The following is a 23493-nucleotide window of genomic DNA, read 5'->3' as shown; positions in this document are numbered from 1 at the left end:
TGAATACGAGGCTTGCGCGTTGGGAATCCAAGCAGCCATCAACAATGGTATCCTAAAACTCAAAGTGTTTGGTGATTCGGCCCTAGTCATCTACCGAGGTGATTGGGAAGTCCGAAATCCTAAACTGATACCATATGTTGAGCACATCAAAGATTTGGCACATTTCTTCCAAAGTGTCGTCTTTGAATACATTCCAAGGGAGGAGAATCAGTTTGCCGACGCTCTTGCTACGCTCTCGTCGATGTTCGCCTTGGATAGTGAGCATGAAATGCCCATCATCAATATCCGGCAGCACGATAAGCAAGCGTTCTGCCTTCTGATAGATAAAGTTGTCGATGATCGTCCATGGTTCCATGACATCAAGCAATATTTAACAAAAGAGGAATATCCTGATGCGGCCAACGATAATGAGAAGAAGCATATCCGAAGAAGGCCAGGGGATTTCTGCTAGTCGGTGAAACCCTCTACAAGAAAAATTATGACTCGGTCTTGTTGAGATGTATAGACCAAGTCGAAGCTCAAAATATGATCAAAGAAGTACATGAGGGGGTTTTCGATACCCATATCCCCGGGCCTGCAATGGCTAAAAAGATCCTCAGGGCGGGATACTATTGGTCGACCATGGAAAGGGATTGTTACCAGTACGTGCGAAAATGCCATAAGTGTCAAGCATACGCCGACAACATTCATGTCCCACCGACTCCACTCAATGTATTGGCTTCACCTTGGCCATTCGCAATGTGGGGCATGGATGTTATTGGACCCATCGAGCCGAAAGCATCTAATGGACATAGATTCATCCTTGTGGCCATTGACTACTTCACCAAATGGGTAGAAGCGGCATCGTATGCTCATGTGACCCGAAAGGTGGTAACATCCTTCATCAAGAAGAACATTATATGCAGATACGGTATTCCCGATGAAATCATCACTGATAATGGATCTAATTTGAATAACAAAATGGTGGAAGAATTGTGCCAAGAATTCAAGATCCAACACCACAACTCTTCCCCATATCGGCCAAAGATGAATGGGGCAGTCGAGGTAGCCAATAAAAACATTAAGAAAATAGTGCAAAAGATGGTTGTCTCATTTAAAGACTGGCATGAGATGTTACCCTTCGCTCTTCATGGTTATAGGACTTCAGTACGCACATCTACAGGAGCTACTCCATTCTCCCTCGTCTATGGGATGGAGGCAGTTCTACCTGTCGAAGTCGAGATACCTTCTCTAAGGGTAATCATGGAAGCAAAACTTTCCGAGGCAGAATGGGTTCAAAGCCGATACGACCAGTTGAATCTTATCGAAGAGAAACGGCTGAACGCCATATGCCATGGTCAAGCCTATCAGAGGAAGATCAAAAAGGCTTTTGACAAGAAAGTCCACCCTCGAGTCTACCATGAGGGAGAGCTGGTAATGAAGAAGTTGTTACCAGCTCAAAAGGACAAAATCGGAAAGTGGGCCCCGAATTACGAAGGACCATACGTGGTGAAGCGAGCCTTCTCAGGAGGAGCATTGATCCTCACGGACATGGATGGAGAAGAACTTTGATACCCAGTCAACGCTGACGTGGTAAAGAAGTACTATGCTTGAAGACGTTGCTTGCATAGGCCCGCTAGGATGAAAACCCGAAAAGGGCGTCCTAGGCAAAAGTTAGGGCAAAATAAAAAGCCCGCCAGTACAAGGGTACTAGGCAAAACAAAGGCGAACTTATCCCCGCTAGGATACGTCCTAGGCAAAAATTAGGGGCAAAAGAATAAGACACAAAAACAAAGCAAGCAACGATCACTTGAACCGAAAACCGAAAGGCGGTTCAAGTGATCATCTATTAGAAGCAAGCGTCTTGCAGGGTCTACACTCCTGGCTCAGGCATCTCACCCGAAGCAATTAGGGGAACGTAAGAGCAACAATTACAGATATAATTGTTAAGCCTAATGTATATAGCCTACCCTGGCCAGCCATTCTTCAGAAATTCCTTTTGTATATCTTTCTGTAAAAACATCTGTGAATATCAATAAAATATCTATTCATTTCTCTTCTCTTGACCATGTGATTATGCCTCTAAATTGGTGTTTCTTAAAAATTGTACGAAATTCCTTTAATAATCGGTCAATAAATAAAGTTGGAGGGGTTCCTATAAAATCCGTAATCTCCTGCGTAAGAGGCTCACAGAAATCCTCCCTCACATCGACGACAGAAATTCCTCCAAGAAGAGGAGGATAGGGAGAGCCATTCATTTTTCTAAAAACATTAACAAAATGATTAAACTTGCATTTTGTGCATCACACACACATTAGTTGCACATTCAAAGACCTTATCATGAGGCAGTCGCATAAAATAGAAAAAATAGGAAAAATTTCTTGTGTATGACAGCAGCCAACAGGAAAAGCCGAAATCGACAAAAAAGGCAAAAATTCAGAAAATCCAACAAATCGTACAGAATAACTGAGCCTGGAGAGGCTTGCCGAAATAATACTCCCCAGAGACATCTCAGCTTGCACTCTTGGGCCGAATTCCCAGTGAAAGCTATCAGAGCAAGATCAACAAGATTCTCCAATGGAAGCATGATCATCCAAGCAAAATATCCAAGTCAAAGGACTTAGACTTCCTCAGTGGAAGATAGCTTTCCAACTCAAGCGACGAGTGAAGCTAAGCCTGAAGAGGCTTTCTAAATAATACTCTGGGAAACATAAGATCCTCAATCCCCATTCGCCTACTCAGAGGCATTCCTTCAAAAAAGAGAAAAATCCGAAAAGATCAATAACCATTCCCCAAGCAGAATTCGGTATTCAGCTAAACACCGAACGTCAAGATAATCCGCCTAACAGAAGAGGCCAATCAAGATCAATACGACAGAATCCCCCAGCGGATAACAGCCTACAGAGGCATCAAAACCAGAAAATCAAAAAAAAGTCACCCGAATAAGGATAACCGGGATACTCCACCAACGTCGAAAGGACGTCAGCCAATCATAAGGCATCGCTCACCTCAAAAAGAGCATCTTTGTGTCTGCATCCCCAAGGAACCAGAATTTTCCCAGTGGGCACCAACTACGCAATGGAAAGTTGGGACACAAGAACCTATGAGTAACTGCACATCCCCTAGACGGATCCCTGCGTTATCCAGCCCTCAGCGGCACCAAAATCAAAAACAACCGTCGAAGCAGCATCGTGGACTGTGGAGACAAAATCATCACAAATCCCTGGAGAGGGCAAACTCACGCTACCAAAGTGACCAGAAGCACGGAGGTATGCATCCCTGGAGAGGGCAAACTCACGCTGCCAACGTCGTCAGAAACACGGAGGCATGCAGACCCTGGAGAGGGCAAACTCACGCTACCGAGGTCGTCAGAAACACCGAGGTATGCACGAGCCTGGAGAGGCGACGACTAATACTCAGCTACCGACGTCGTCAGAAACACGGAGGTATGCAGCTGCCAACGTCGTCAGAAACATGGAGGCATGCAGACCCTGGAGAGGGCAAACTCACGCTACCGAGGTCGTCAGAAACACCGAGGTATGCACGAGCCTGGAGAGGCGACGACTAATACTCAGCTACCGACGTCGTTAGAAACACGGAGGTATGCAGCTGCCAACGTCGTCAGAAACACGGAGGCATGCAGACCCTGGAGAGGGCAAAACTCAAGCTGCCAAGGTGATCAGAAACACTGAGGTACGCACGAGCCTGGAGAGGCGACGACTAATACTCAGCTACCAAGGTGATCAGAAACACTGAGGTACGCATGAGCCTGGAGAGGCGACGACTAATACTCAGCTACCGACGTCGTCAGAAACACGGAGGTATGCAGCTGCCAACGTCGTCAGAAACACGGAGGCATGCAGACCCTGGAGAGGGCAAACTCACGCTACCGAGGTAGTCAGAAACACCAAGGTATGCACGAGCCTGGAGAGGCGACGACTAATACTCATGCTACCAATGTCGTCAGAAACACAGAGGTATGCAGACCCTGGAGAGGGCAAACTCACGCTACCGAGGTCGTCAGAAACACCGAGGTATGCACGAGCCTGGAGAGGTGACGACTAATACTCAGCTACCGACGTCGTCAGAAACACGGAGGTATGCAGCTGCCAACGTCGTCAGAAACACGGAGGCATGCAGACCCTGGAGAGGGCAAACTCACGCTACCGAGGTCGTCAGAAACACCGAGGTATGCACGAGCCTGGAGAGGCGACGACTAATACTCACCCTGGAGAGGACAAACTCAACCTGGAGAGGCTACTCAACAATTTTCTCACCTGAAGACACTACAAGTCGGAAGGATGGCTTACTCCCCGGACAATTGGGTCAACTCCTTTACTTGTCAACCGGTACACCAAAAAAAGCCGTTTGACTAAGTAAAGGGGGGGCAGCTGTAGACCCCTAAAATTGTCCGGGTCGGAAATAAGACTCAAAGACTCTCGAAGACCGAAGGAAAGTCAGCCGGAAGGACTCCTGGAAGACCCTAGGATGATTCTTTGTAGGTCTAGAAGTCTTAGAGTAGCTTAGAATAAGGGTGTGTGAGGATAGGAGCTCAATACACCCTCCTAGAGGTTCAGTACGGCCGTACTGAGCCATTTAAACTACAATACGGCCGTAATGAAATCAATACGGCCGTACTGAAGTTTTTGAACTTCAGTACAGCCGTACCAAATTCAATACGGCCGTACTGTAGTTCAAAAACTCAGTACGGGCCGTAGTGAAATCAATACGGCCGTACTGAAGTTCAAAAACTCAGTACGGGCCGTATTGACCCCCTAGGCCGTACTGCGCCTCTATCCTATAAATAGGACGTCATTGGCTCGTCCTTCCACACATTTTGGAGACTTTTGGAGCATTCCTCCACCCTCTGGCTGAGTATTCTTGGGTTTTTGAGCTATTCTCTGCCCTAGAAATCTCTCCGGAAGCCGATCCGACTAAGTTCTTGAGTTCATGAGCCATTAGCTTGAGACTCGAACCAGTCGAAGGGAAATCTCTTTGATTTTCGTAGTAAATATTATTTTTAGGGAAAGGAGCGAGCGAAAGTGTAGTGGGAAGGAGCGCCAAAAAGCCTCCTAACTTCTTTTTGAGTATATAAAAGCACGCTTCGAAGGTTTATTCCCAAAATCCTTTCTTTTACCGCTTTTTGATTGTTGCATTACACGTTTAAAGCTTTCATCATGTAGATAGTTTACTTACAATCGTTCTAATAAATAGGGGTAGTTTAGTAATTTTACGCTATTATTTATGAAATAATCCGTCATAGGGAACCCGAAAGGGGCGTTGTGGGGTGCTAACACCTTCCCCGCACGTAATCGACTCCCTTACCCAACTCTGGTTGTAATGGCCAAGTTGATTTGTGAAAATCAATTGCCTTATATCTTTTTCTAATGTTTTGAGTAAAACATTGGTGGCGACTCCAAGAACCCCTTTTTGCGAAAACCACTAATCCATGGAGGGTCCCGTTTGGGATTAACATGGATTGGTGAGAATCATTTAACAAAATTGTTAGTTCGATGAGGTCTCAGTTTGAGAATAAGTCGTTCTAACAATCCATCATTTTTCAAAACTAAAAAGAGTCTGACCATCGTCGCGAATGCCAATGTCCGTTTCGGCGGGTGGCGACAATGCTTAACCAAAAGGATTGCAAGATAAATCATAACACAAACATTACAAACCAATAATTGAACATACTCTCATAAGAATGACTTTCCAGGGTGAGTGTTTCTCTCAGTTCCACTCATCATTTCTATGAACATAAGCATTGATATCATCTCGTCATTACTGCTCTTTGAGAGAAATTTAAGGATCACAAGGACTTTTTGAGGGTTCTACTGAGGCTTGGTTAACAAGGGAATGTGGTTTTTCAGATTAACAGGGTGTAAACTCAAGAGAGTAAAATGAACATGAACCAAACACTCCATCTTGCTCACTCTAAATATTCAACTCCAACCAGATCTCTCAGCCCAAATTCTTCCTCTAATTACACACCCTCTTTCTTTAAGGTTCTTTGCCTAGATTTCAAGAGGTCCCTCTCTCTTTTAAGACTCTTTGTACAGGTGCTTGCTTATTTTGCTCTTGATTTGATTTGATTTATTTTTGATTTTTTCGTTTTTGTTTTTTTTTTTTTTGTTTTTTTTTTTTGTTTTTTTTTTTTTGGAGATCAAAATACATGATAATAGTAAAATGAAACTAACAAGAACACTTGACTATAAGCAGAAAAACATGATAGAGAGGTGACTTTTCCCTTCAAATTGCATTGGCTTACTTTCTCCATTTTCTCTCAACTTGCCAACTCTCACAAACTACCCCAACTTAATTCCCAATTCATTTTCATTTCACTCTCAAAAGTTTTGGTTAGGGTGATGAGTTGGTATTTGGGAAAGGTTTAAGGTGATTTGAAGGTTAAAGCTCAAACAGGTTTTGAAAAATGGATTCAATTATGGCTGGCTGTTTGGTTCTAGGCTTACAAAGATTTCAGTTATTTACAAGGGAATGCCTTGATCCTGTCCAAAACTTTCTCACAAGAACAATCATTCAAGATTCAACCAATGCAAACACATATATTATGATGATGGCTCTCAAAAGTGGAAATATATGATATATGCACTGTTTGGTCTCTCTCACTCACCAGCTTGGCTAAATGTTCAATTATTGATCTTTCATGCCATGCTAATCAAATAACTCACAATTTCATGATCAAACAAAGTTGAATGAGTGCAACCTCAAAATAAGCCACAAAACAAACCATTTTAAGTGAATTAAAAGATGTGTTTTCCGCTTTTTGTTGATCTAAAAGCCATCTCATTTCCTACCTTTCAACAAACCATTTTTTTTTGTTTGTTAATTCACAAAAGTATATAAAACACCAGATAGTTCAAACAATTAACAAAACAGAAACTAAAACAATTGTAATTTAAAATGACATAAAATTAAAGTGGAACTTCTCTTCCTCAAAACAAGGGTGATAGCGACCCTCCATCCTCTCCTTTTCATCATTGCTTGCTCATGCTCCTGCTCCCCCCCATGAAGTTGTTCACCTTGATCTCCTTGATCTCCACCCCCTCCAGAAAATATAGGACTGTCCCCAGGCCACTTCAGATGATGGTGGTGGGGTTGGTGCAGTTGAGATTTTATGAGTGGCTTTAGAGCCTCTGCTTGAGCCGCCACCTCTTGAACAAACTATCTGAAAATTTTACAACCAATTCTTGCAACCAAGTTAGTCTACAAGTTGATCATAAAACCAAAACACAATTCTTCATGGGGCATAAGGAATGATCAATAAACATTCTAACATGGGAAGCACTAAAGTTATTTCAAAGCCACCAATGAACAAGCAAATATTTCCTACTAGCTCCCATGATCAACCAACCACAATGATTTTACACTTTAAATAAAGAACACAAATTCACTCAAGCATTTAACCAAACACGTGGTGTACATGAGAAAGAAAAGCAAAATGCATGTGAATTCTTGCCATGCAAGGTTTACATTTCTTCACAAAAATGAAACATTTCAGTGATCACCTTTTTCAAAGCTTTCATTGTGTTCAAATCAAAAACTTTTCTCATTTAGGCATTTCTTCGAACACAAAACAGGCAGAAATCATGCATGTTCACGTTGAAAACTCAAACCCCCAAATTCATGCAATTCCACATTTGTGCACAATGAATGATGAAGAACAAAGGTTTTATGTAGATTATGAAGAAAGGAGATGAAATGTGAGGAGATGAGGAGGTTTCGTGAGGGGAGGAAGAGCGAAATGAAGAGGTGGAGTGAGGGGCTCAGTTTTAAAACTGACCCAAAACTATCTAAAGCTTAAAACCTCTCATTTATCAACGTTTTTCCTCTCCGCTTAAGCGCCAATGCCACCGTTGGAGCGGTGGATGAGTTTAACTTAAGAAAAATGGGTCCAGAGGGTTGGCGCTATGGCCGTGATAACAGCGCTTCAGCGGTGAGACCTTTCTCACAAAATGGGTTCCAGGGAGTTAGCGCTTTGGCTGCGAATTGTGGCGCTGCAGCTGTGAAATTTTGGGATCAAGGGTGAGCTCCAGAGACTTGGCGCTATGGCTGTGAAGCCAGTGCTAGAGCTGTGGCATTAGAATATATCAAAAACTGGACCAGAGAGTTGGCGCTATGGTCGTGGTCCTGGGGCTTCAGCTGTGGACATTCACAATGCAATTTGGCTTGAACAGAGAGTGGGCGCCATGGCTGTGGAGCCTGGCGCTTGAGCTGTGGAATTTTTAAACTAGGAAATTAGCTCCAGAGGGCTAGCGCTTGAGTGGCGTGGTTTGGCGCTACAGCGCTGAGAAAAATAATGACCCTAAACACCAATAGAGAGTTGGCGCTATGGCTGAGATTATGGCTCTAGAGCGCTGGAGTTTCAATTACACAAAGAGAACAAGACAGAAAGGTACAGCCATAGCGTCAGATTTGAAGCTGCAGCGCTGGAATAAAATTCTATGTTTGCATACATCACACACAACACGTCTCCTTCCAGTTAACATTCCCAGCTCTTGATTCAGTATATTAAACATCAGGTACCCATAGAACTCCATGTCACTAACAAGATCACTTCAAGTTTAAACCATATGAACTTTCTAAACATCTACACATAACACCCTCCTTAGGAACAAAATTAACAATCACATCTCTCTTGAACTTCCTAGCACCACAGTCACCACAACCTATAAACTGTACATCCACCAGTGTTTTATAGCAACATATCAATCATGAAGTAAACACAAGCATCAATTGTAAGACATGAACATTAAATCAAACACACCAAATGACAAACATGTCTTACTCCATACCATGCATCAAAAATGAAGTCATCATGATAATCAATTTTCAGAAGAATCATGAAACACTTTAAACATCAACAGCAAGCATGATATCAAGCATCCCCATAAACACCACCTTCCACTCCACACTACAATTTATCAAACTACTCACAAACCCATCATCCACTATCAAACTACACCACTATCAAACAACATAACATCCAAAATCCTAGTACACAACACATAAACAAAACTTAAACTAAACCAGAAATGTTAACATATTCCACACATGCAAATCATCAAGCACAATCAGTCTAAAATTAAGCAACTCTATGAAGAAGAATTTAAAACAGAAATTAAAACAAAAACATGCTAATTTAATGTCTTTAGCTTGACAATTTGGTTTGTTCATGGCTCCTTCAAATGTGTGCTGGCAGTGAATCTCTCAACTTCACCACCCAAATAGTGCTCGAGCCTCTGACCATTAACCAACCAAGTCCTTCCAGAAGCAGGATCTTCAAGTTCAATGGCTCCATAGGATTTGACAGACTTAATTGAGAAAGGACCTGACCACTTAGATTTGAGCTTCCCAGGGAAGAGTTTCAACCTGGAATTGAACAATAATACCTGCTGGCCAGGTTGGAAGTTCCTATTCAGAATCTTCTTGTCATGGTATATCTTGGCTTTGTGCTTGTAGGACTTAGAAGACTCATAAGCTTTCAATCTCCTTTCTTCCCATTCATGCAATTGAAGTTTTCTTTTCTCCCCTGCTGCCTTCAAATCATAATTTAAGGCCTTCAAAGCCCAAAATGCTTTGTGTTCCAATTCCACTAGCAGATGATAGGCTTTACCCATGACCTTTTCCAATTCTTTGTTAGAGATAGGCAAAGTCTTCTCTAGTGGCGATGAGCTCTTGAAATCATTTTGAGTTTCCAAGTACGCATCAGCTAATGCATCAATTCTAAAACATTCTTTGTTGCCTTTTGGAAACTTTGTTGTTTCAAATACATTGAAACTCACTTCCTCATCTTGGACCCTCACCTTCAGCTTTCCTTCATCCATGTCAATGATAACTCGAGCTGTCTTCATAAAGGGTCTGCCCAATATCAATGGAACCTCCACATCTTCTTCCATGTCCATCACTACAAAATCAACTGGAAACATGAACTTATCAACCTTCACGATCATATCTTCCACTATACCATATGGAAGCTTGATGGATCTATCTGCCAATTGCAAGGTCATCCTTGTGGGTCGTACCTCTACATCTCCAATCTTCTTCAGCATAGATAATGGCATTAAATTGATACTGGCTCCAAGATCTAATAGTGCCTTACCCACTGAAAGATTACCAATTGATACAGGGAGAGTGAAACTACCCGGATCTCTGGATTTTTGAGGCAAAGATTTTTGTATGATGGCACTACACCCAGCCTCAAGCTCCACAGTTTTTTCTTCAAGAATTCTTCTCTTCTTAGTCAAGAGATCCTTCATGAACCGAGCATAAGTAGGCATTTGTTCCATGGCTTCAGTGAAGGGAATATTTATCTGGAGCTTCTTGATGATGTCCAGAAACCTTGCAAATTGTCTTTCCTTCTCTTTCTTAGATGGGGCATGAGGGTAAGGTAAGTCTTTAATAGGAACAGTGGAAATGACTTCCTTGCCCTTGTTTTTATTTTTCTCCTTCTTTACTCCATTCTTCTCTTTTATTTTCTCACTATCTACACCCTCATTTTTATTGCTTCCTTCCTCATTCTTCTCAATCTCTTCCTCAACCCCCCTCAATTCAACATTTTCTTTCTTTTCATTTTTCTCACTTACCCCAACATCACTACCTACCACCTTTCCACTTCTTGTTGTTATGGCTTGGCAATACTCCTTGGGGTTGGTCTTGGTGTTGGCTGAAAATGGGCCTTTAGACATGTCAGCTAATTGCTTAGCTAGCTGACCCACCTGCACCTCCAAGTTCTTGATAGATGCCTCTGTGTTCTTCTGATTGTTCATAGACACCTGCATGAACTGGTTCAGAGTATCCTCCAACTTGCTGGTTCTTTCATGCATAGAAGGATAAACAGGCTGATGTTGTTGTTGTTGTTGTGGTGGTGGCCTATTGGATGGTCCAGCTTCATTCCTCCATCCATAACCTTGGTTGTTGTTATTTCTCCAACCTTGATTCCCCTGCATATAATTGTTAGTATTATAATTATGGGAATTAAAATTACCACCTTTCTGTTGGTTCCCCACATAGTTGACCTCTTCTTCATTTGGAACTTCTGCACAGTGACCATTGGAATGATCTCCTCCACAAAAATCACATTTTAGAGAAGGATTTGGTTGATTTGAAGAAGAAGCAATAGCATGAAGCTGTTGTGGAATCTTGGCCATCTGCTTAGTCAATACTTCAATCTGTTGGGACAGCAATTTATTCTGAGCAAGGATTGCATCATTAGTGCTAAGATCAAGAACTCCTCTTTTATGAGATTGGTGTCTCCCATGCTCTGCTTGGTGATCAGAAGATGCCAGAGATTCTATGATTTGAGTGGCTTCCTCTGGACTCACAGTCATCATAGTGCCACCAGCTGCAGCATCCAATAACATCTTCACCTCAGGCTTGATTCCATTCACAAAGAAATTGAGTTGAGCTATATCTTCAAACCCGTGGTTAGGACATTTCCTAAGCAATGACTTAAATCTTTCCCAGGCTTCACAAAATGGTTCATCTGCACCTTGCCTGAAAGTAGTAATTTCTGACTTGGCCTTAATATACTTGGATGATGGATAGAATCTGTTCACAAACTTGTTTTCCACATCACCCCAGCTTGTCAAACTCTGATTTGGGTGAGATTGTAACCAAACTTTAGCTTTTCCTATTAAAGAGAAGGGAAACAACCTCAAATATACAGCTTCCTCATCACCTTTAGGTATTCCCATTGTTCCACATAACTCATAGAAATTTGAAAGGTGTGAGTATGGGTTTCATGATCAAGGCCAGCAAATTGTTGTGAGCTAACCAAGGTAAGGAAGGCAGGCTTCATCTCCATTGCCCTAGAAGTATTTGGAGCTGCAATACTAGAAAAATGCCTAGGACCATGTTGTTGTGCATAATCACCTAGGGTTCTTCTTGGCTGCCTACCGGGTCCACCTGTTCCCTCTTCAGCCATTTCTGTTTCGAAGTGTGGTTGATTTGATGAAGTAGAAGAACTCAGAAGATCTTGCTGTTGTTTTTGGATTCTCTCTAACTGTCTCAGCCTTTTTGTTCTACTGTTGTTTCTCCTTGCCGTTCTTTCAATTTCAGGGTCAAAATGCAATTCTTCGGCTGGAGTTTTTCCTCGCATACACTTTTAAAGAAGTCTGCACAGCAAGGTAAGTCCACAAAACACAACAAGACAAATATCTATATATTATAAATATTCACAAAATGAATTATCTACACAATTACAAAATCACAAGATTAAGAATTGCTAAATAGCACCAAATCCCCGGCAACGGCGCCAGAAACTTGATGAAGATTTTCGCAAACCTATCACTTGGCAAGTGAACCAAGTTTCGAAGTAGTATTTAAAGATCGTCCTCAGGGATTTGCGTGTTTAGTAACTCTCGCTCAAATGATTTAAAAGAGAATGAGTTTAAAAATTCAATTGAGTGAAAACAAATTCAAACAACACAATAAAGCAAATGTAGTAAAGACAATGATTAAGAAACAAGGATTGGCTCAGATGCACTTGCTAACTCATAGATCTTCTTAGCATAAATGCAATTCTAATTTCATTATTTCCACGTTCATTAAATAATCCAACAAGATTCCTCAAGGTTGAATCCTAAAGTCATTAAGCTCAAAACATGATTCCTCAATGTTTTGAGTCTAACACTTCGCATTAAGAACAATAACTTGAACAATGTGACTAACCAAATCAAGTCTATTCCTAGAACAAGAGGTGATTAGGTGCAAGATTCAGTTCGGGTTTTCGAAAGCGTTTTCCAACTGGATTCAAAAGCCAAAAATCATACAACGGTTGATCAAGCCGATATAAGCGTTAAGCGAAGAATCAATACACAAATAATGAGATCAAAATGCATATATTTAAGAAGAAGATGAGTTAGTAGTTACATCTAACCAATCCTTAAGAAGTTTAGCCACAAATGGCCATTACAAGATCTAAGAAATAAAAGAAGAGATTACAAAGTTGGAGATGAAAACAAGGGGTTGGGCTTCGTTCCCAAATGACCCAGCTACCCAAGTAGTAGTTCCTCCTCTGGTTCTCTCTTCAAATCCTCCTTACTCTGTTCTTTCTCCTCTGTTCGTGTTCTGTATGATACCCCCTATTTTTCCCTTTTATATTGGCTTCATAACAAGACCAAAAAGTAACTTTTATTTCCACGGCTGCAGCTCCAGATCCACGGCTATAGCTGTGGAGAGTCCTTCAGGGTGAAGAAACCTCCAAGGTTGCAGCTGTGGGTTCACAGCTATAGCTGTGACAACTCCTTCAATCTTAAGGAACTTCCAACGCTCAAGCGGTGAAGCCACAGCTATGGCTGTGAGTCTCTGGAGTTTTTATTGGGTCCTGGGTGCTTCCACGGCTTTAGCTGTGAGTCCACAGCTTTAGCTTCAACTCTCTGGAACTTCAAAGTACATTTCAGATTTCCACAGCTATAGCTGCAGATCCACAGCTATAGCTCCAACTTTCTGGACCTCTATATTCTTCCCAGACTTCCACAGCTCGAGCTCCAGATCCACAGCTATGGCTTCAAGTCTCTGGAACCAAAAATGAGCATTCCAGATTTCCACAGCTATAGCTGCAGAACCACAGCTATAGCTACAAGTTTCTGGTCTTCAAAATTTCTCCCTAGATTTCCACAGCTATAGCTCCAAAACCACAGCTATGGCTGTGGAAATCTGTCTTCTCAATTTTCCTACAAAAAATGGAGAGAAAACATTAGGATTTTGCTACTACTCTTCTACCCTTTTAGTATATTTTGATTCTTCCAATTTAGGGGAAAAATAACATATATAAATATTTACAAATACCAAAAAGAGTACCAAAAGTTGAGTGTAAATCATACATAAAAGACACTCAACACCGGCTAAGGTGGAGTTGGTATTGCAGTGTGAGCGTCCAAGAACTGTCACTGATATTCAGAGTTTTGTGGGTTTGACGGGTTACTATCGAAGGTTCATTGAGGGATTCTCCAAGATAGTAGCACCTCTAACCCAGCTGATAAGGAAGGAGCAGCCGTTCATTTGGACTGATACCTGTGAGCAGAGTTTTGATGAGTTGAAAAGAAGGTTGACTACTTCTCCTGTGCTGGTGTTGCCCGATTCTGGTGAGCCCTTTGATGTGTATTGTGATGCTTCTCACCAGGTTCTAGGGTGTGTGCTGATGCAGAACAGGAAAGTAGTGGCATATGCTTCAAGGCAACTAAATAATCATGAGAGGAATTATCCCACTCATGACCTGGAGTTGGCAGCTATTGTTTTTGCCTTGAAGATATGGAGACATTATCTGTATAGTGCTCGGTTCAACGTCTTCAGTGATCACAAGAGTTTGAAGTACTTGTTTGATCAAAAGGAGCTGAACATGAGGCAGAGGTGGTGGATGGAGTTTCTGAAGGATTATGACTTTCAGTTGATGTATCATCCTGGGAAGGCCAATGTTGTGGTGGATGCGCTGAGTAGGAAATCCATCCACATGTCTAGTATGATGGTGAAAGAGCTGGAGCTGGTGGAGGAGTTCAGATATTTGAACCTCTGTGTTGAGTTAGCTCAGGATCACATTAGTTGTGGGATGATTACCATAACTAGTGAGTTCTTGAGGCAGGTTGAACAAAAACAGTTACAAGATGTTGAGCTGGTGAAACTTCTTGGGTTGATGGGTACCGAGAAGGCTGTTGGTTTTGAACTGGGTGAAGATGGAATCTTGAGGTTCAAGGGCAGAATTTGCCTACGTCATGATGTTGAGCTGAAAAGAGCTGTGTTGGAGGAAGGCCACAAGAGCAGACTTAGCATACATCCTGGTATGACTAAGATGTACCAAGACCTCAAGAAGACTTTCTGGTGGTCTGGTATGAAGAGAGAGATAGCTGAATATGTGGCGGCCTGTCTGACTTGTCAAAAGGCGAAGGTGGAGCATCAGAAGCCGAGTGGTTTGATGCAACAGATGGAGATTCCAGAATGGAAGTGGGGTAGTATCACTATGGATTTCATTGTGGGGTTGCCTAGGTCAGCTAAGAATAGTGATGTTATCTGGGTGATTGTTGACCGGTTGACCAAGTGTGCACATTTCTTGCCTGTCAACATCAAGTGGTCCTTGGAGAAGTTGACACAGCTGTATGTGAGGGAAATAGTACAGTTGCATGGCGTGCCTTCCAGTATTATTTCAGACAGAGATCCGAGGTTCACTTCTAGATTTTGGCAGAGTCTACATCAAGCCTTAGGCACGAAGCTGAAACTGAGTTCTGCTTATCATCCGCAGACGGATGGTCAGTCAGAGAGGACAATCCAGTCCTTGGAGGATTTGCTGAGGGCTTGTGTGTTAGACCACTTGGGAAGCTGGGAGGAGGTCCTACCGCTGGTTGAGTTTACGTACAATAATAGATTTCATGCTAGCATTGGGATGACGCCATTTGAAGCCTTGTATGGAAGGAGATGTAGGACTCCTATGTGCTGGCATCAAGATGGTGAGTCAGTGGTTGTGGGACCGGAGCTAATCCTACATACTACTAAGAAAGTGAAGCTGATTCAGGAGAGGATGAAGACTGTTCAGAGTAGGCAGAAATCATATGCTGATAAAAGGCGTAAGCCTTTGGAGTTTGCTGAAGGGGAACATGTGTTTCTGAAGGTGACCCCAACCTCTGGTGTGGGTAGAGCGTTGAAGGCAAGGAAGTTGACACCAAGGTTTGTTGGTCCCTATCAGATCATACAGCGTGTGGGTCCGGTTACTTATCGGTTGGCCTTGCCACCGTCCCTTTCAAACCTACACGATGTATTTCATGTATCCCAGCTGAGGAAGTATGTTCATGACCCTGGTCATGTGGTGGAGCTGGATGATGTGCGGGTGAAGGAGAATATGACGTTTGAGAAGTTGCCAGTAGCTGTGGTTGATCATAAGCTGAAGGAGCTGTGGGGAAAGTCCATTGCTCTGGTGAAGGTGTTGTGGCATGCAACTACTGGTGAGGCTACTTGGGAGGTGGAGCAGTAGTGCAGGGAGCGGTATCCGTTTCTTTTCTCAAGTAAGTCTATTTTCGGGGACGAAAACTCCTGTTGTTGGGGAGGTTATGAGACCCCGTAGACTCTCCCTCTCTTTTCTCAACTCTCACTCACTCAAAACTCTCTCATTCACTCTCTTTGCTAGTGGAATTCTCTCAAGCCTTTAACCTTGTTGCCAATTTCTCTCTCTAGCTGAAGCCGTGAGTAATCTTAGAGGTCCTTTCTCACAATCTTGAAGCCGTTCGGAGCTAGCCGCGTGCGAAATTCTCTTCTTCTTCTCGTTCATCCTCTTCCCGGAGCTCGAATTTCTTCACCGAGGTAAGGGAAGCTAGGTTTTGCTGTTTTTGGTTGAGAATGAGTCTTAGAAACTCATTGGCTGCTTGTTGATGGATGATCTTTGGCTGAAATTGAAGAAAAATTAGTTTTCGGGTTTTCGGGTGAAATTTGGGTTTTTCTCATTTGATGGTTGCATGTTGAAAATTATTATGTTTTTGAACTCTTAGATGTAAATGTGGACTTTTGGATGGTTTGCATGTGGATTTCCTGGTTGGTTTTGCAGGTTTTGAAGAGATTTTCGAAAGTTTGAGGGTTGCTGCTGGGTATCACGCCGGGCGTAGTTCTTCGCGCCAGGCGCGTGACCACCAGGGGGCTCCATTTGGGCAAGCCCGCCGGTAGCAAAGATGTGTGCGCCGGACGAGCTTGAGAATGTGAGCCTCCAGTTGGCCCACGCCGAGCGTGGTTGGGCGTGATATCAGTATGTGACATGCTTTTGGGGGTTTCTGGTGTGGCGCCGGGCGTGACCTTGTCTCGTCGGGCGTGGAGACTCCTTGGAAGTCTCTGCCAAAGGTGGCACCGGGCGCAAATATTGCGCCCGGCGTGAGACTTTGGGGAAGTCTCTGCTTACCCTGCACCGAGCGCGGGTTTGCCACACCGGGCGTGTGAGACCTTTGAGGGTCTTTACCTCCTAGCACGCTGGGCGCAATGGGAATTGCGCCGGGCGTGTTGAGCCCTGAAGCTCTTTGGTTGTGCCACGCGGGCCGCGACCTTGAGCGCGTCGGGCGCAGAGATGACATTTGATGTTGAGCTGCTATGTGTTGAATTATGCTAAAATTGCTGATAAATGTTGTTATATGTTGAGCTGAGCTGTAAATGATGAATATTGTTGTGCTGTGAGCTGTGTAAGCTGGGCTGTGAGTTATTTGGTTGTGCTGTATAATGCTGAGTTGTATGCTGTTATTGCTGTTATGTAGTGTTGTGCTCCATGCTGATAGGAGCTGTTGTAAGCCGTAAGGCTGAGCTGTTGATCACTAAGTCTAGAGGAGATATTTTTGAAATTTTCCTCATCCCATTGTGTGGATGCAGCGGCTGTGGTGCTCTTAGAGCCCAATTTTGTTGAAAACCCTCCCTGGAAAGCTTACCCTTGGAGTGGTAACTTGCTGTTCTCCTCTAGGTTCTTAGTGGTCCCGTGTGTGGGCAAGGTCGAGGCACACGTGTACAAAGCGACCACGGTATAGGGGCCAGGTCAAGCTATACCGATTACAAGCGACCAATACTAACTGATATGTGTGACGATGCATTGTGTGTTTACTGCTATTTACTGCTGTTATTGCTGAATGATGTGATATATTATAAGCTAGTGTTGTTAAGATGGTTGATATGCTGATAGCTGTAGTTGTTTACCATTCATGTATTGATATATTGGTATGTTGATTCTTTTCACTAGCTTACTCTTTGTTATTTCCATGTGGTTTGGACTGCGATGATCATACTATATATGGGAGCAGAGCAGGGTTAGGTTGGTGTGTTGAGGAGGGTCTGCAGCTGGCAGATGGCGTTTGATTATTTTGTTGTATTTAGCTACTTAGTATAGCTATGCTGGATGTATATTGTTCACTATGACACCTTAGCTAGATTTGGACCTTGTATATATATATATATATATATATATATATATATATATATATATATATATATATATATATATATATTCTAGACGTTATATGTATATACATGTTCTTTTCTGTGTGGTGTGTTGTGCTGTGTGTAGTGACTAGTCAGGTCGTTTCATTGTGATATTTAGAGAGATTTCAAAATAAGAAAAAAATACTTAATGAATAAAACTAACAAAGGAATTAAATATAAAAATACCATTATTAGATTATAATGTTTAAAAATAATTGATTAAATAAAAATGAAGTATTTTAAGGAATTCGAATTACAATTTAGCTAATATTTTTTAATTATCTCAAATATATATATATATATATATATATATATATATATATATATATATATAATTGAGAATGATATTTTAATGTAGAGTTGAAATCATTATGGTGGACTTAGTGGTGAATGATTATAATATTATATACAGGATTTTAAGTTGATCTTAAGTTTATTATTGTAATTTTTAATGAATTTTTTTTAATAAAAATGGGTTTAATTTGGAGTTACTCATTTGAACTATTAAATGAGTTTAGTTAGGCTAAAAATTTTAATTCAATCTAAAATAAAAAAATTGGTGTCTAGTGCTTAAGTAATATTAAAAAATAGAATTTAATTTATGTTGAAATTTTGATGAAGTTATTGAAATTTTAATAAATAAAAACCTAATATATTAACTCATCGGATTAATTCAATCTTAAAATGATTTAATTCAATTTTTTTTTTGAGATTATGGTAGGCTGATTTTTTTTTTTTTGTATTAATAGTGATTTAATAGCATTAATTATGGTTTTGAACTTATTGATGTTTTTTTAGTTGAGAAAACTTATTGATGTTAATGAACTAAAATATATTAATATTTATAATTTTGATCTTGTATTCATTAATATTACGTATTTTCTATCGAACACAGATAATTTTGATCTTCTAAGGTCATAATTTAATGTTTCAACTATAAGTGAATTTTACACTGAGCTAATTAATACATAATTTTTGGTAAAAAAAAAAAAGAGTTAATGTAGTTATATAATTATATTTAAATGATTTATGTTTTTATCTGTTTATCTAATAGACAACCCGTAAGTAATTCTTTTACAATGTATTTTTCATTTTTTATTATCTAAATTACGATGGATCAATTCAACTCAACACTCACTCACCTAATATCAAGATGGGTTCACCTAGTATTAATTTTAACATATGTTATGGGATTAGATTAAATTTAGGACTTACGCACCCATATTTCAGGTGGTATTTACATATCACACCTCTTGCATGAAAGGTGAAGAGTTCATGTTTTACATGGGTGTTTATGTTTTAGACACACCTTCTTAATTACTTGATGATGTTTTCATATTTGTACTCCAGCGTACGCATGTTGCATGGCACCATGCAAATGACGCACTTGATATATATACTATCCTCTAGTTATTAAGGACTATCCCTTTGAAAAGTTGTTGATTACAATTGAACCAAAGAATATCTAACGAGTAATTAGTGGTAACACATTATGGGATTTATAACAAATTTTCCGGCCATTGAAGCCATCAATCAACACCGCTAGGAGGCTGAATATCACTCATGCCTAGTATACTCCAAACCTGGGAAGTACTTCCACAATGAAATAAAACGTTTCTTACATTTTATAATTTGATAACTAACAACGAAAAACATAAATATTATAACTTAGGATTATAATATATATGTATATATAGAAAATAATATCGATTGAAAATATAAATGTTTCTCAATAAAATTATATCATAATCTTATATATATATATATATATATATATATATATATATATATATATATATATATAAAAGAAGGGATTCGTTTATTTTAAGAGTAAGTCTACCTAAATTTACTCTATTCAATAATTCATGTTTCATATCAAATTTCAACGATTCAACCGTTAAATTTAAAGTTTTTAATAAATAGATTAAGTCTGCAAATTTAAAAAAAAATGAAAATAATTTGATATTTCATTTCATTAATTCAAATTGACGGATTATCATAAAATCATTTTATACATTGATTTTAATTAATGAAACGAAGTATCAAATGATTTTCAAATTTTTTAAAAATCTACAAATTTGATCTATGCATTAAAAACTATAAATTCAACGGTTGGATCATTAAGATTTGATGTAGAACATAAATTATTGAACAGAGTAAGTCTATGTAGACTTATTCCTAGAATAAACGAATCTCTCCCCCCCCCCCTCTCTATATATATATATATATATATATGTATATATATATATATATATAATCACCCAAAATTGAAAACATATACAAGCTAGGTTGTCAGTCAAGCAATACTACTAAAGACTAGCTATACCAAGATAGCTCCAAAACAATTCTACCATCCTCCAACATGGCTCTCAACATGAACTCCTCCAACCTGTTATTGCTTTGCTCCAATGATCATCACAATTCAATCACGAGGAAATATGAAAGGATAAGCTTGCAAAAGACAACACAAAGATATGCAACTTATGCCTGTTTTTCAACTTAAACAACACAGCCAAATTTCAACTTACAACACAACCGAGCAACTTATCAATATTTTAATTTAGCATATGAATAATACAACGTATAAACACATGCATCATGTGTACGACATAACAACTCACTACAAAAAAAACGCGTTAATAATGGCAGTTATAATTGTAAATAATGACATTTATAACCGTCAATATATACATGTGTGACGGTTCCGTGTAGCGCCATAATTTATGCCGCCACAGAGTAAAAAACGACGGTTACAAGCGCACCGTCGCAACACCCGCCATTTAATACATTGTATAAAGCAACGGTTTAGACGTGTAAATAATGACAGTCTAAAATGTCATAAATTACACAATAAAATTAATTATATAAGTTCATAATGACAATTTTGAGCGCCATTATTTCCATAATAATATGGCATGATCAAACTGCCATTATTATAACAATTTGTACATAAAAGTATGACAGTTCTAACTGTCGTAATTTTCAAATAAATAATTTTTTTCAACATAAATTTTTAATTAAATATTTTAAATATTAAAAACACCTGTATATTTAAAATATGATAATTGTGTGAAATCGAAGTAATCAACAACTCTTAAAAAATTCAACCAACCAAGTTCATTCAATATACTTCAACTTGTAATAACAAAATACAAAACATAAAGTTGATTCATTCATTACTTGTACCAGGGAAAACATAAATAGTTATATCAAACAGAGTCAAAGTACTTCATAAGTTATAGATTCATTACATAAACTAAAGTAACATTTTCTAATATATTAATGTGCCTAACTAGCCTTCCTTTAGCTACCCTCATTATCACCATTGCTTCTTCTTGATGATCCTCTTATGTTGTTTGGTGATGGAGCACCACTTCCAACATCTGATGCCTGAAATAAATAAAAATAATTTTATATTAATTAATTTCAATCACGTAATACAATAAAACTAAGACAACATATGCACATTTCTTAACTCAATCATTTTCAACTATTTAATTATATACTTGATTAAAGGCCCTTCAAAATCATTTACCTTTGCTTCTGTCCTCTGCTAGTTTACCATTGCTTATCCGGTCAAGTACGCGTTCAACATAGCTATTGATTCAAAAACAAAATAGAAGGAATATCAAATATGGTATACGTAGAAGATACTCCATCATATTAGGGGCAACTACCCTTTACCCCAACAAAACTGAATCTTCCTTGAATCACCTTTTTCCCTCAGACCCATCACAGAAACACTATTACCATTACCAATTCCAATTCCAAGCACAAAACAATACCATTAAAAACACGGAAGAGCAAGACCAAGCAATCGGAAAAAAAAAATTAAAAAAAAAATCTCCAGATGCATAAATTAACATAATAATTATTTAAAAAGAATACCTCAACACTTTAATTAGCTAAAACATAAAAGTTAAAAAAAATAAATAAATAAATAACCCATTAAACACATAACATTCTCATTCCTCCATCCACGACCCTCACAGACAACAATTAATTCAAACAACATTCAAACTAAAACCAAACACAGCAACATCAACATCAAGCTTGAAAAACCAACAACTCGTTAGTCTGAATACTAATCTAAGCAGTACCCAACTCGGTTTCCTTATACAAGTTCTCTGGTTCGAATCTTGTGAACGGAAAAAACGTTATTATGAGGGGAGACCCTACTAATGATAATAAGCCAAGTTTCCCAATCTGGTGGATACTTTGTACCAATTAAAAAAAAAAATCAAGCTTAAAAAATGAAATTAAAAAAAAAAAAGTACCCCATAACATTGAGACGAAGCCTATTGCTCAATTCCACGAAGAGTTCAAACATTTGGCCCAAATCCGCAGCATTACCGTGTGAGTAGAGCATGGTGCAGGTGGGCCTATGGTACTTAACGTACACCGCCACGATTTCGTTACCTCGGCGCGTGCGAAGCTTCAGCACGTCCACGTTCTCCTTCATCGGCACCTCGGGAATGGCGAGCCGCGCCGCCGCCGCCGGAGACTCCGCACCCTCCACCAAATGCAAGCACTGAGATTAATATATTAAACAAGAAATTTACAAGTTAATCTACAATGAACAAGAATTTAATAAAAAAAATCCCCACAATCATTTATCAATAAATCTAGTTACGCATCCGCAAAAACAGAGACAACAAAGAACCCTAGAAGTAGATTTTCCCGAAGAGCGTGGAGGCGGCGGTGAAGAGGCCGGCGAAAGTGTGGGCGTCGGGGAGGGTGTTGTGTGCCATCATGCTACGGAAGAGGCGAATTCCTTGAGCAATTGGACGGCGTGGTCGAGGCGGGAGGCAGAGGACAGCGATGTCGACGGTAGCGGCGTCGGGGGCGAGGCCGGAGGAAAGCATGAGGTTTAGGGTTTCGTGGATGGGGGAGAGGGATAGGGAGTGGGAGGAGGCGGCTGGGTTTACGCTAATGAGTGAAAGGGGGAAAATCAGGTTCTCATTTCTACATTTTTCTCGTTAAAATACTGACACTTATAAATGTCATATTTTGAATGAAAATAATGGCAGTTTTATAACTGTCGTATTATAAAGTAAATAGTGGCAGTTTTTTGAAACTGCCATATTAAATCCGTCATATTTAATTAGTTTTTTTGTAGTGACTATATGCGTCGTTACACATTCAACTAAGAGATCTCTTACAATACAGGTGAATAGTCTAAGTGGCTTGACTCCGCCAAACCAACTTAACAATGTGATTTTTTTGAGTTTGCTAGATTAAAAACAAATTTGGATAAAAATCCATAACACTATGATTTCTCGAATTTCGCCACTTAAACTAAAAAAGTTCAGTATTCTTGTCAGGTTAGGATAACTTGGGTGTGAGCCTACCATGATCTTAACATGCATAACTAAGCCTATTAAAGAATTAGTATGTTGACTTCATTGCAAATATTGCACCTCTTCTAGTACTTAGATATTATAGTCCCTAACCTTGTTCTACTTGATTTGGTCACTTTAAACATATATGGCTTGACCTGACCCCCATATGAATCTTCAATTAGTCACTTATAATTATTATATAGCTTAACTTGACCCCCTGTACTAT

General features: G+C 39.9%; 2 protein-coding genes across 2 annotated transcripts; both read right to left on the bottom strand.

Annotated features, from left to right (window-relative positions):
• Window positions 1-9167: 9167 nt before the first annotated feature.
• LOC145952407 (uncharacterized) lies at window positions 9168-11690 on the bottom strand. The gene is made up of 3 exons (XM_083064765.1): window positions 11160-11690; window positions 10478-10937; window positions 9168-10390 (listed from the first exon to the last, which is right to left on the bottom strand). The coding sequence occupies exons 1-3, from the start codon at window positions 11688-11690 to the stop codon at window positions 9168-9170; spliced, it is 2214 nt and encodes a 737-aa protein (XP_082920891.1).
• A 9385-nt stretch (window positions 11691-21075) lies between these two features.
• On the bottom strand, window positions 21076-22901 carry LOC109787900 (uncharacterized). Its single transcript, XM_020346499.3, has 4 exons — window positions 22589-22901; window positions 22203-22456; window positions 21461-21522; window positions 21076-21315 (listed from the first exon to the last, which is right to left on the bottom strand). The coding sequence occupies exons 2-4, from the start codon at window positions 22385-22387 to the stop codon at window positions 21245-21247; spliced, it is 318 nt and encodes a 105-aa protein (XP_020202088.1). The 5' UTR covers window positions 22388-22456; window positions 22589-22901; the 3' UTR covers window positions 21076-21244.
• Window positions 22902-23493: the final 592 nt, after the last annotated feature.

The sequence above is a fragment of the Cajanus cajan genome, chromosome 10 (assembly GCF_000230855.2).
Source record: "Cajanus cajan strain Asha chromosome 10, NIPB_CcT2T_4, whole genome shotgun sequence".
Lineage (NCBI taxonomy): Eukaryota > Viridiplantae > Streptophyta > Magnoliopsida > Fabales > Fabaceae > Cajanus > Cajanus cajan.
This window is presented reverse-complemented; position numbering and strand designations above follow the sequence as displayed.

Bases quoted from the DNA above. Each gene is read 5' to 3' on its own strand.
- LOC145952407 (XM_083064765.1), bottom strand. From the start codon at position 11,690: ATGGGAATACCTAAAGGTGATGAGGAAGCTGTATATTTGAGGTTGTTT. The intron at 10,938-11,159 runs GTATTGACTAAG...AATTATATGCAG, and splicing joins TGCTGTCCCAACAGATTGAA to GGGAATCAAGGTTGGAGAAA. The intron at 10,391-10,477 runs GTGAGAAAATAA...TTCCTATTAAAG, and splicing joins TAAAAATGAGGGTGTAGATA to ACTTACCTTACCCTCATGCC.
- LOC109787900 (XM_020346499.3), bottom strand. From the start codon at position 22,387: ATGAAGGAGAACGTGGACGTGCTGAAGCTTCGCACGCGCCGAGGTAAC. The intron at 21,523-22,202 runs GTACTTTTTTTT...TTGAATCAATAG, and splicing joins CTTCGTCTCAATGTTATGGG to CTATGTTGAACGCGTACTTG. The intron at 21,316-21,460 runs GTAAATGATTTT...TATTTATTTCAG, and splicing joins AGCAGAGGACAGAAGCAAAG to GCATCAGATGTTGGAAGTGG.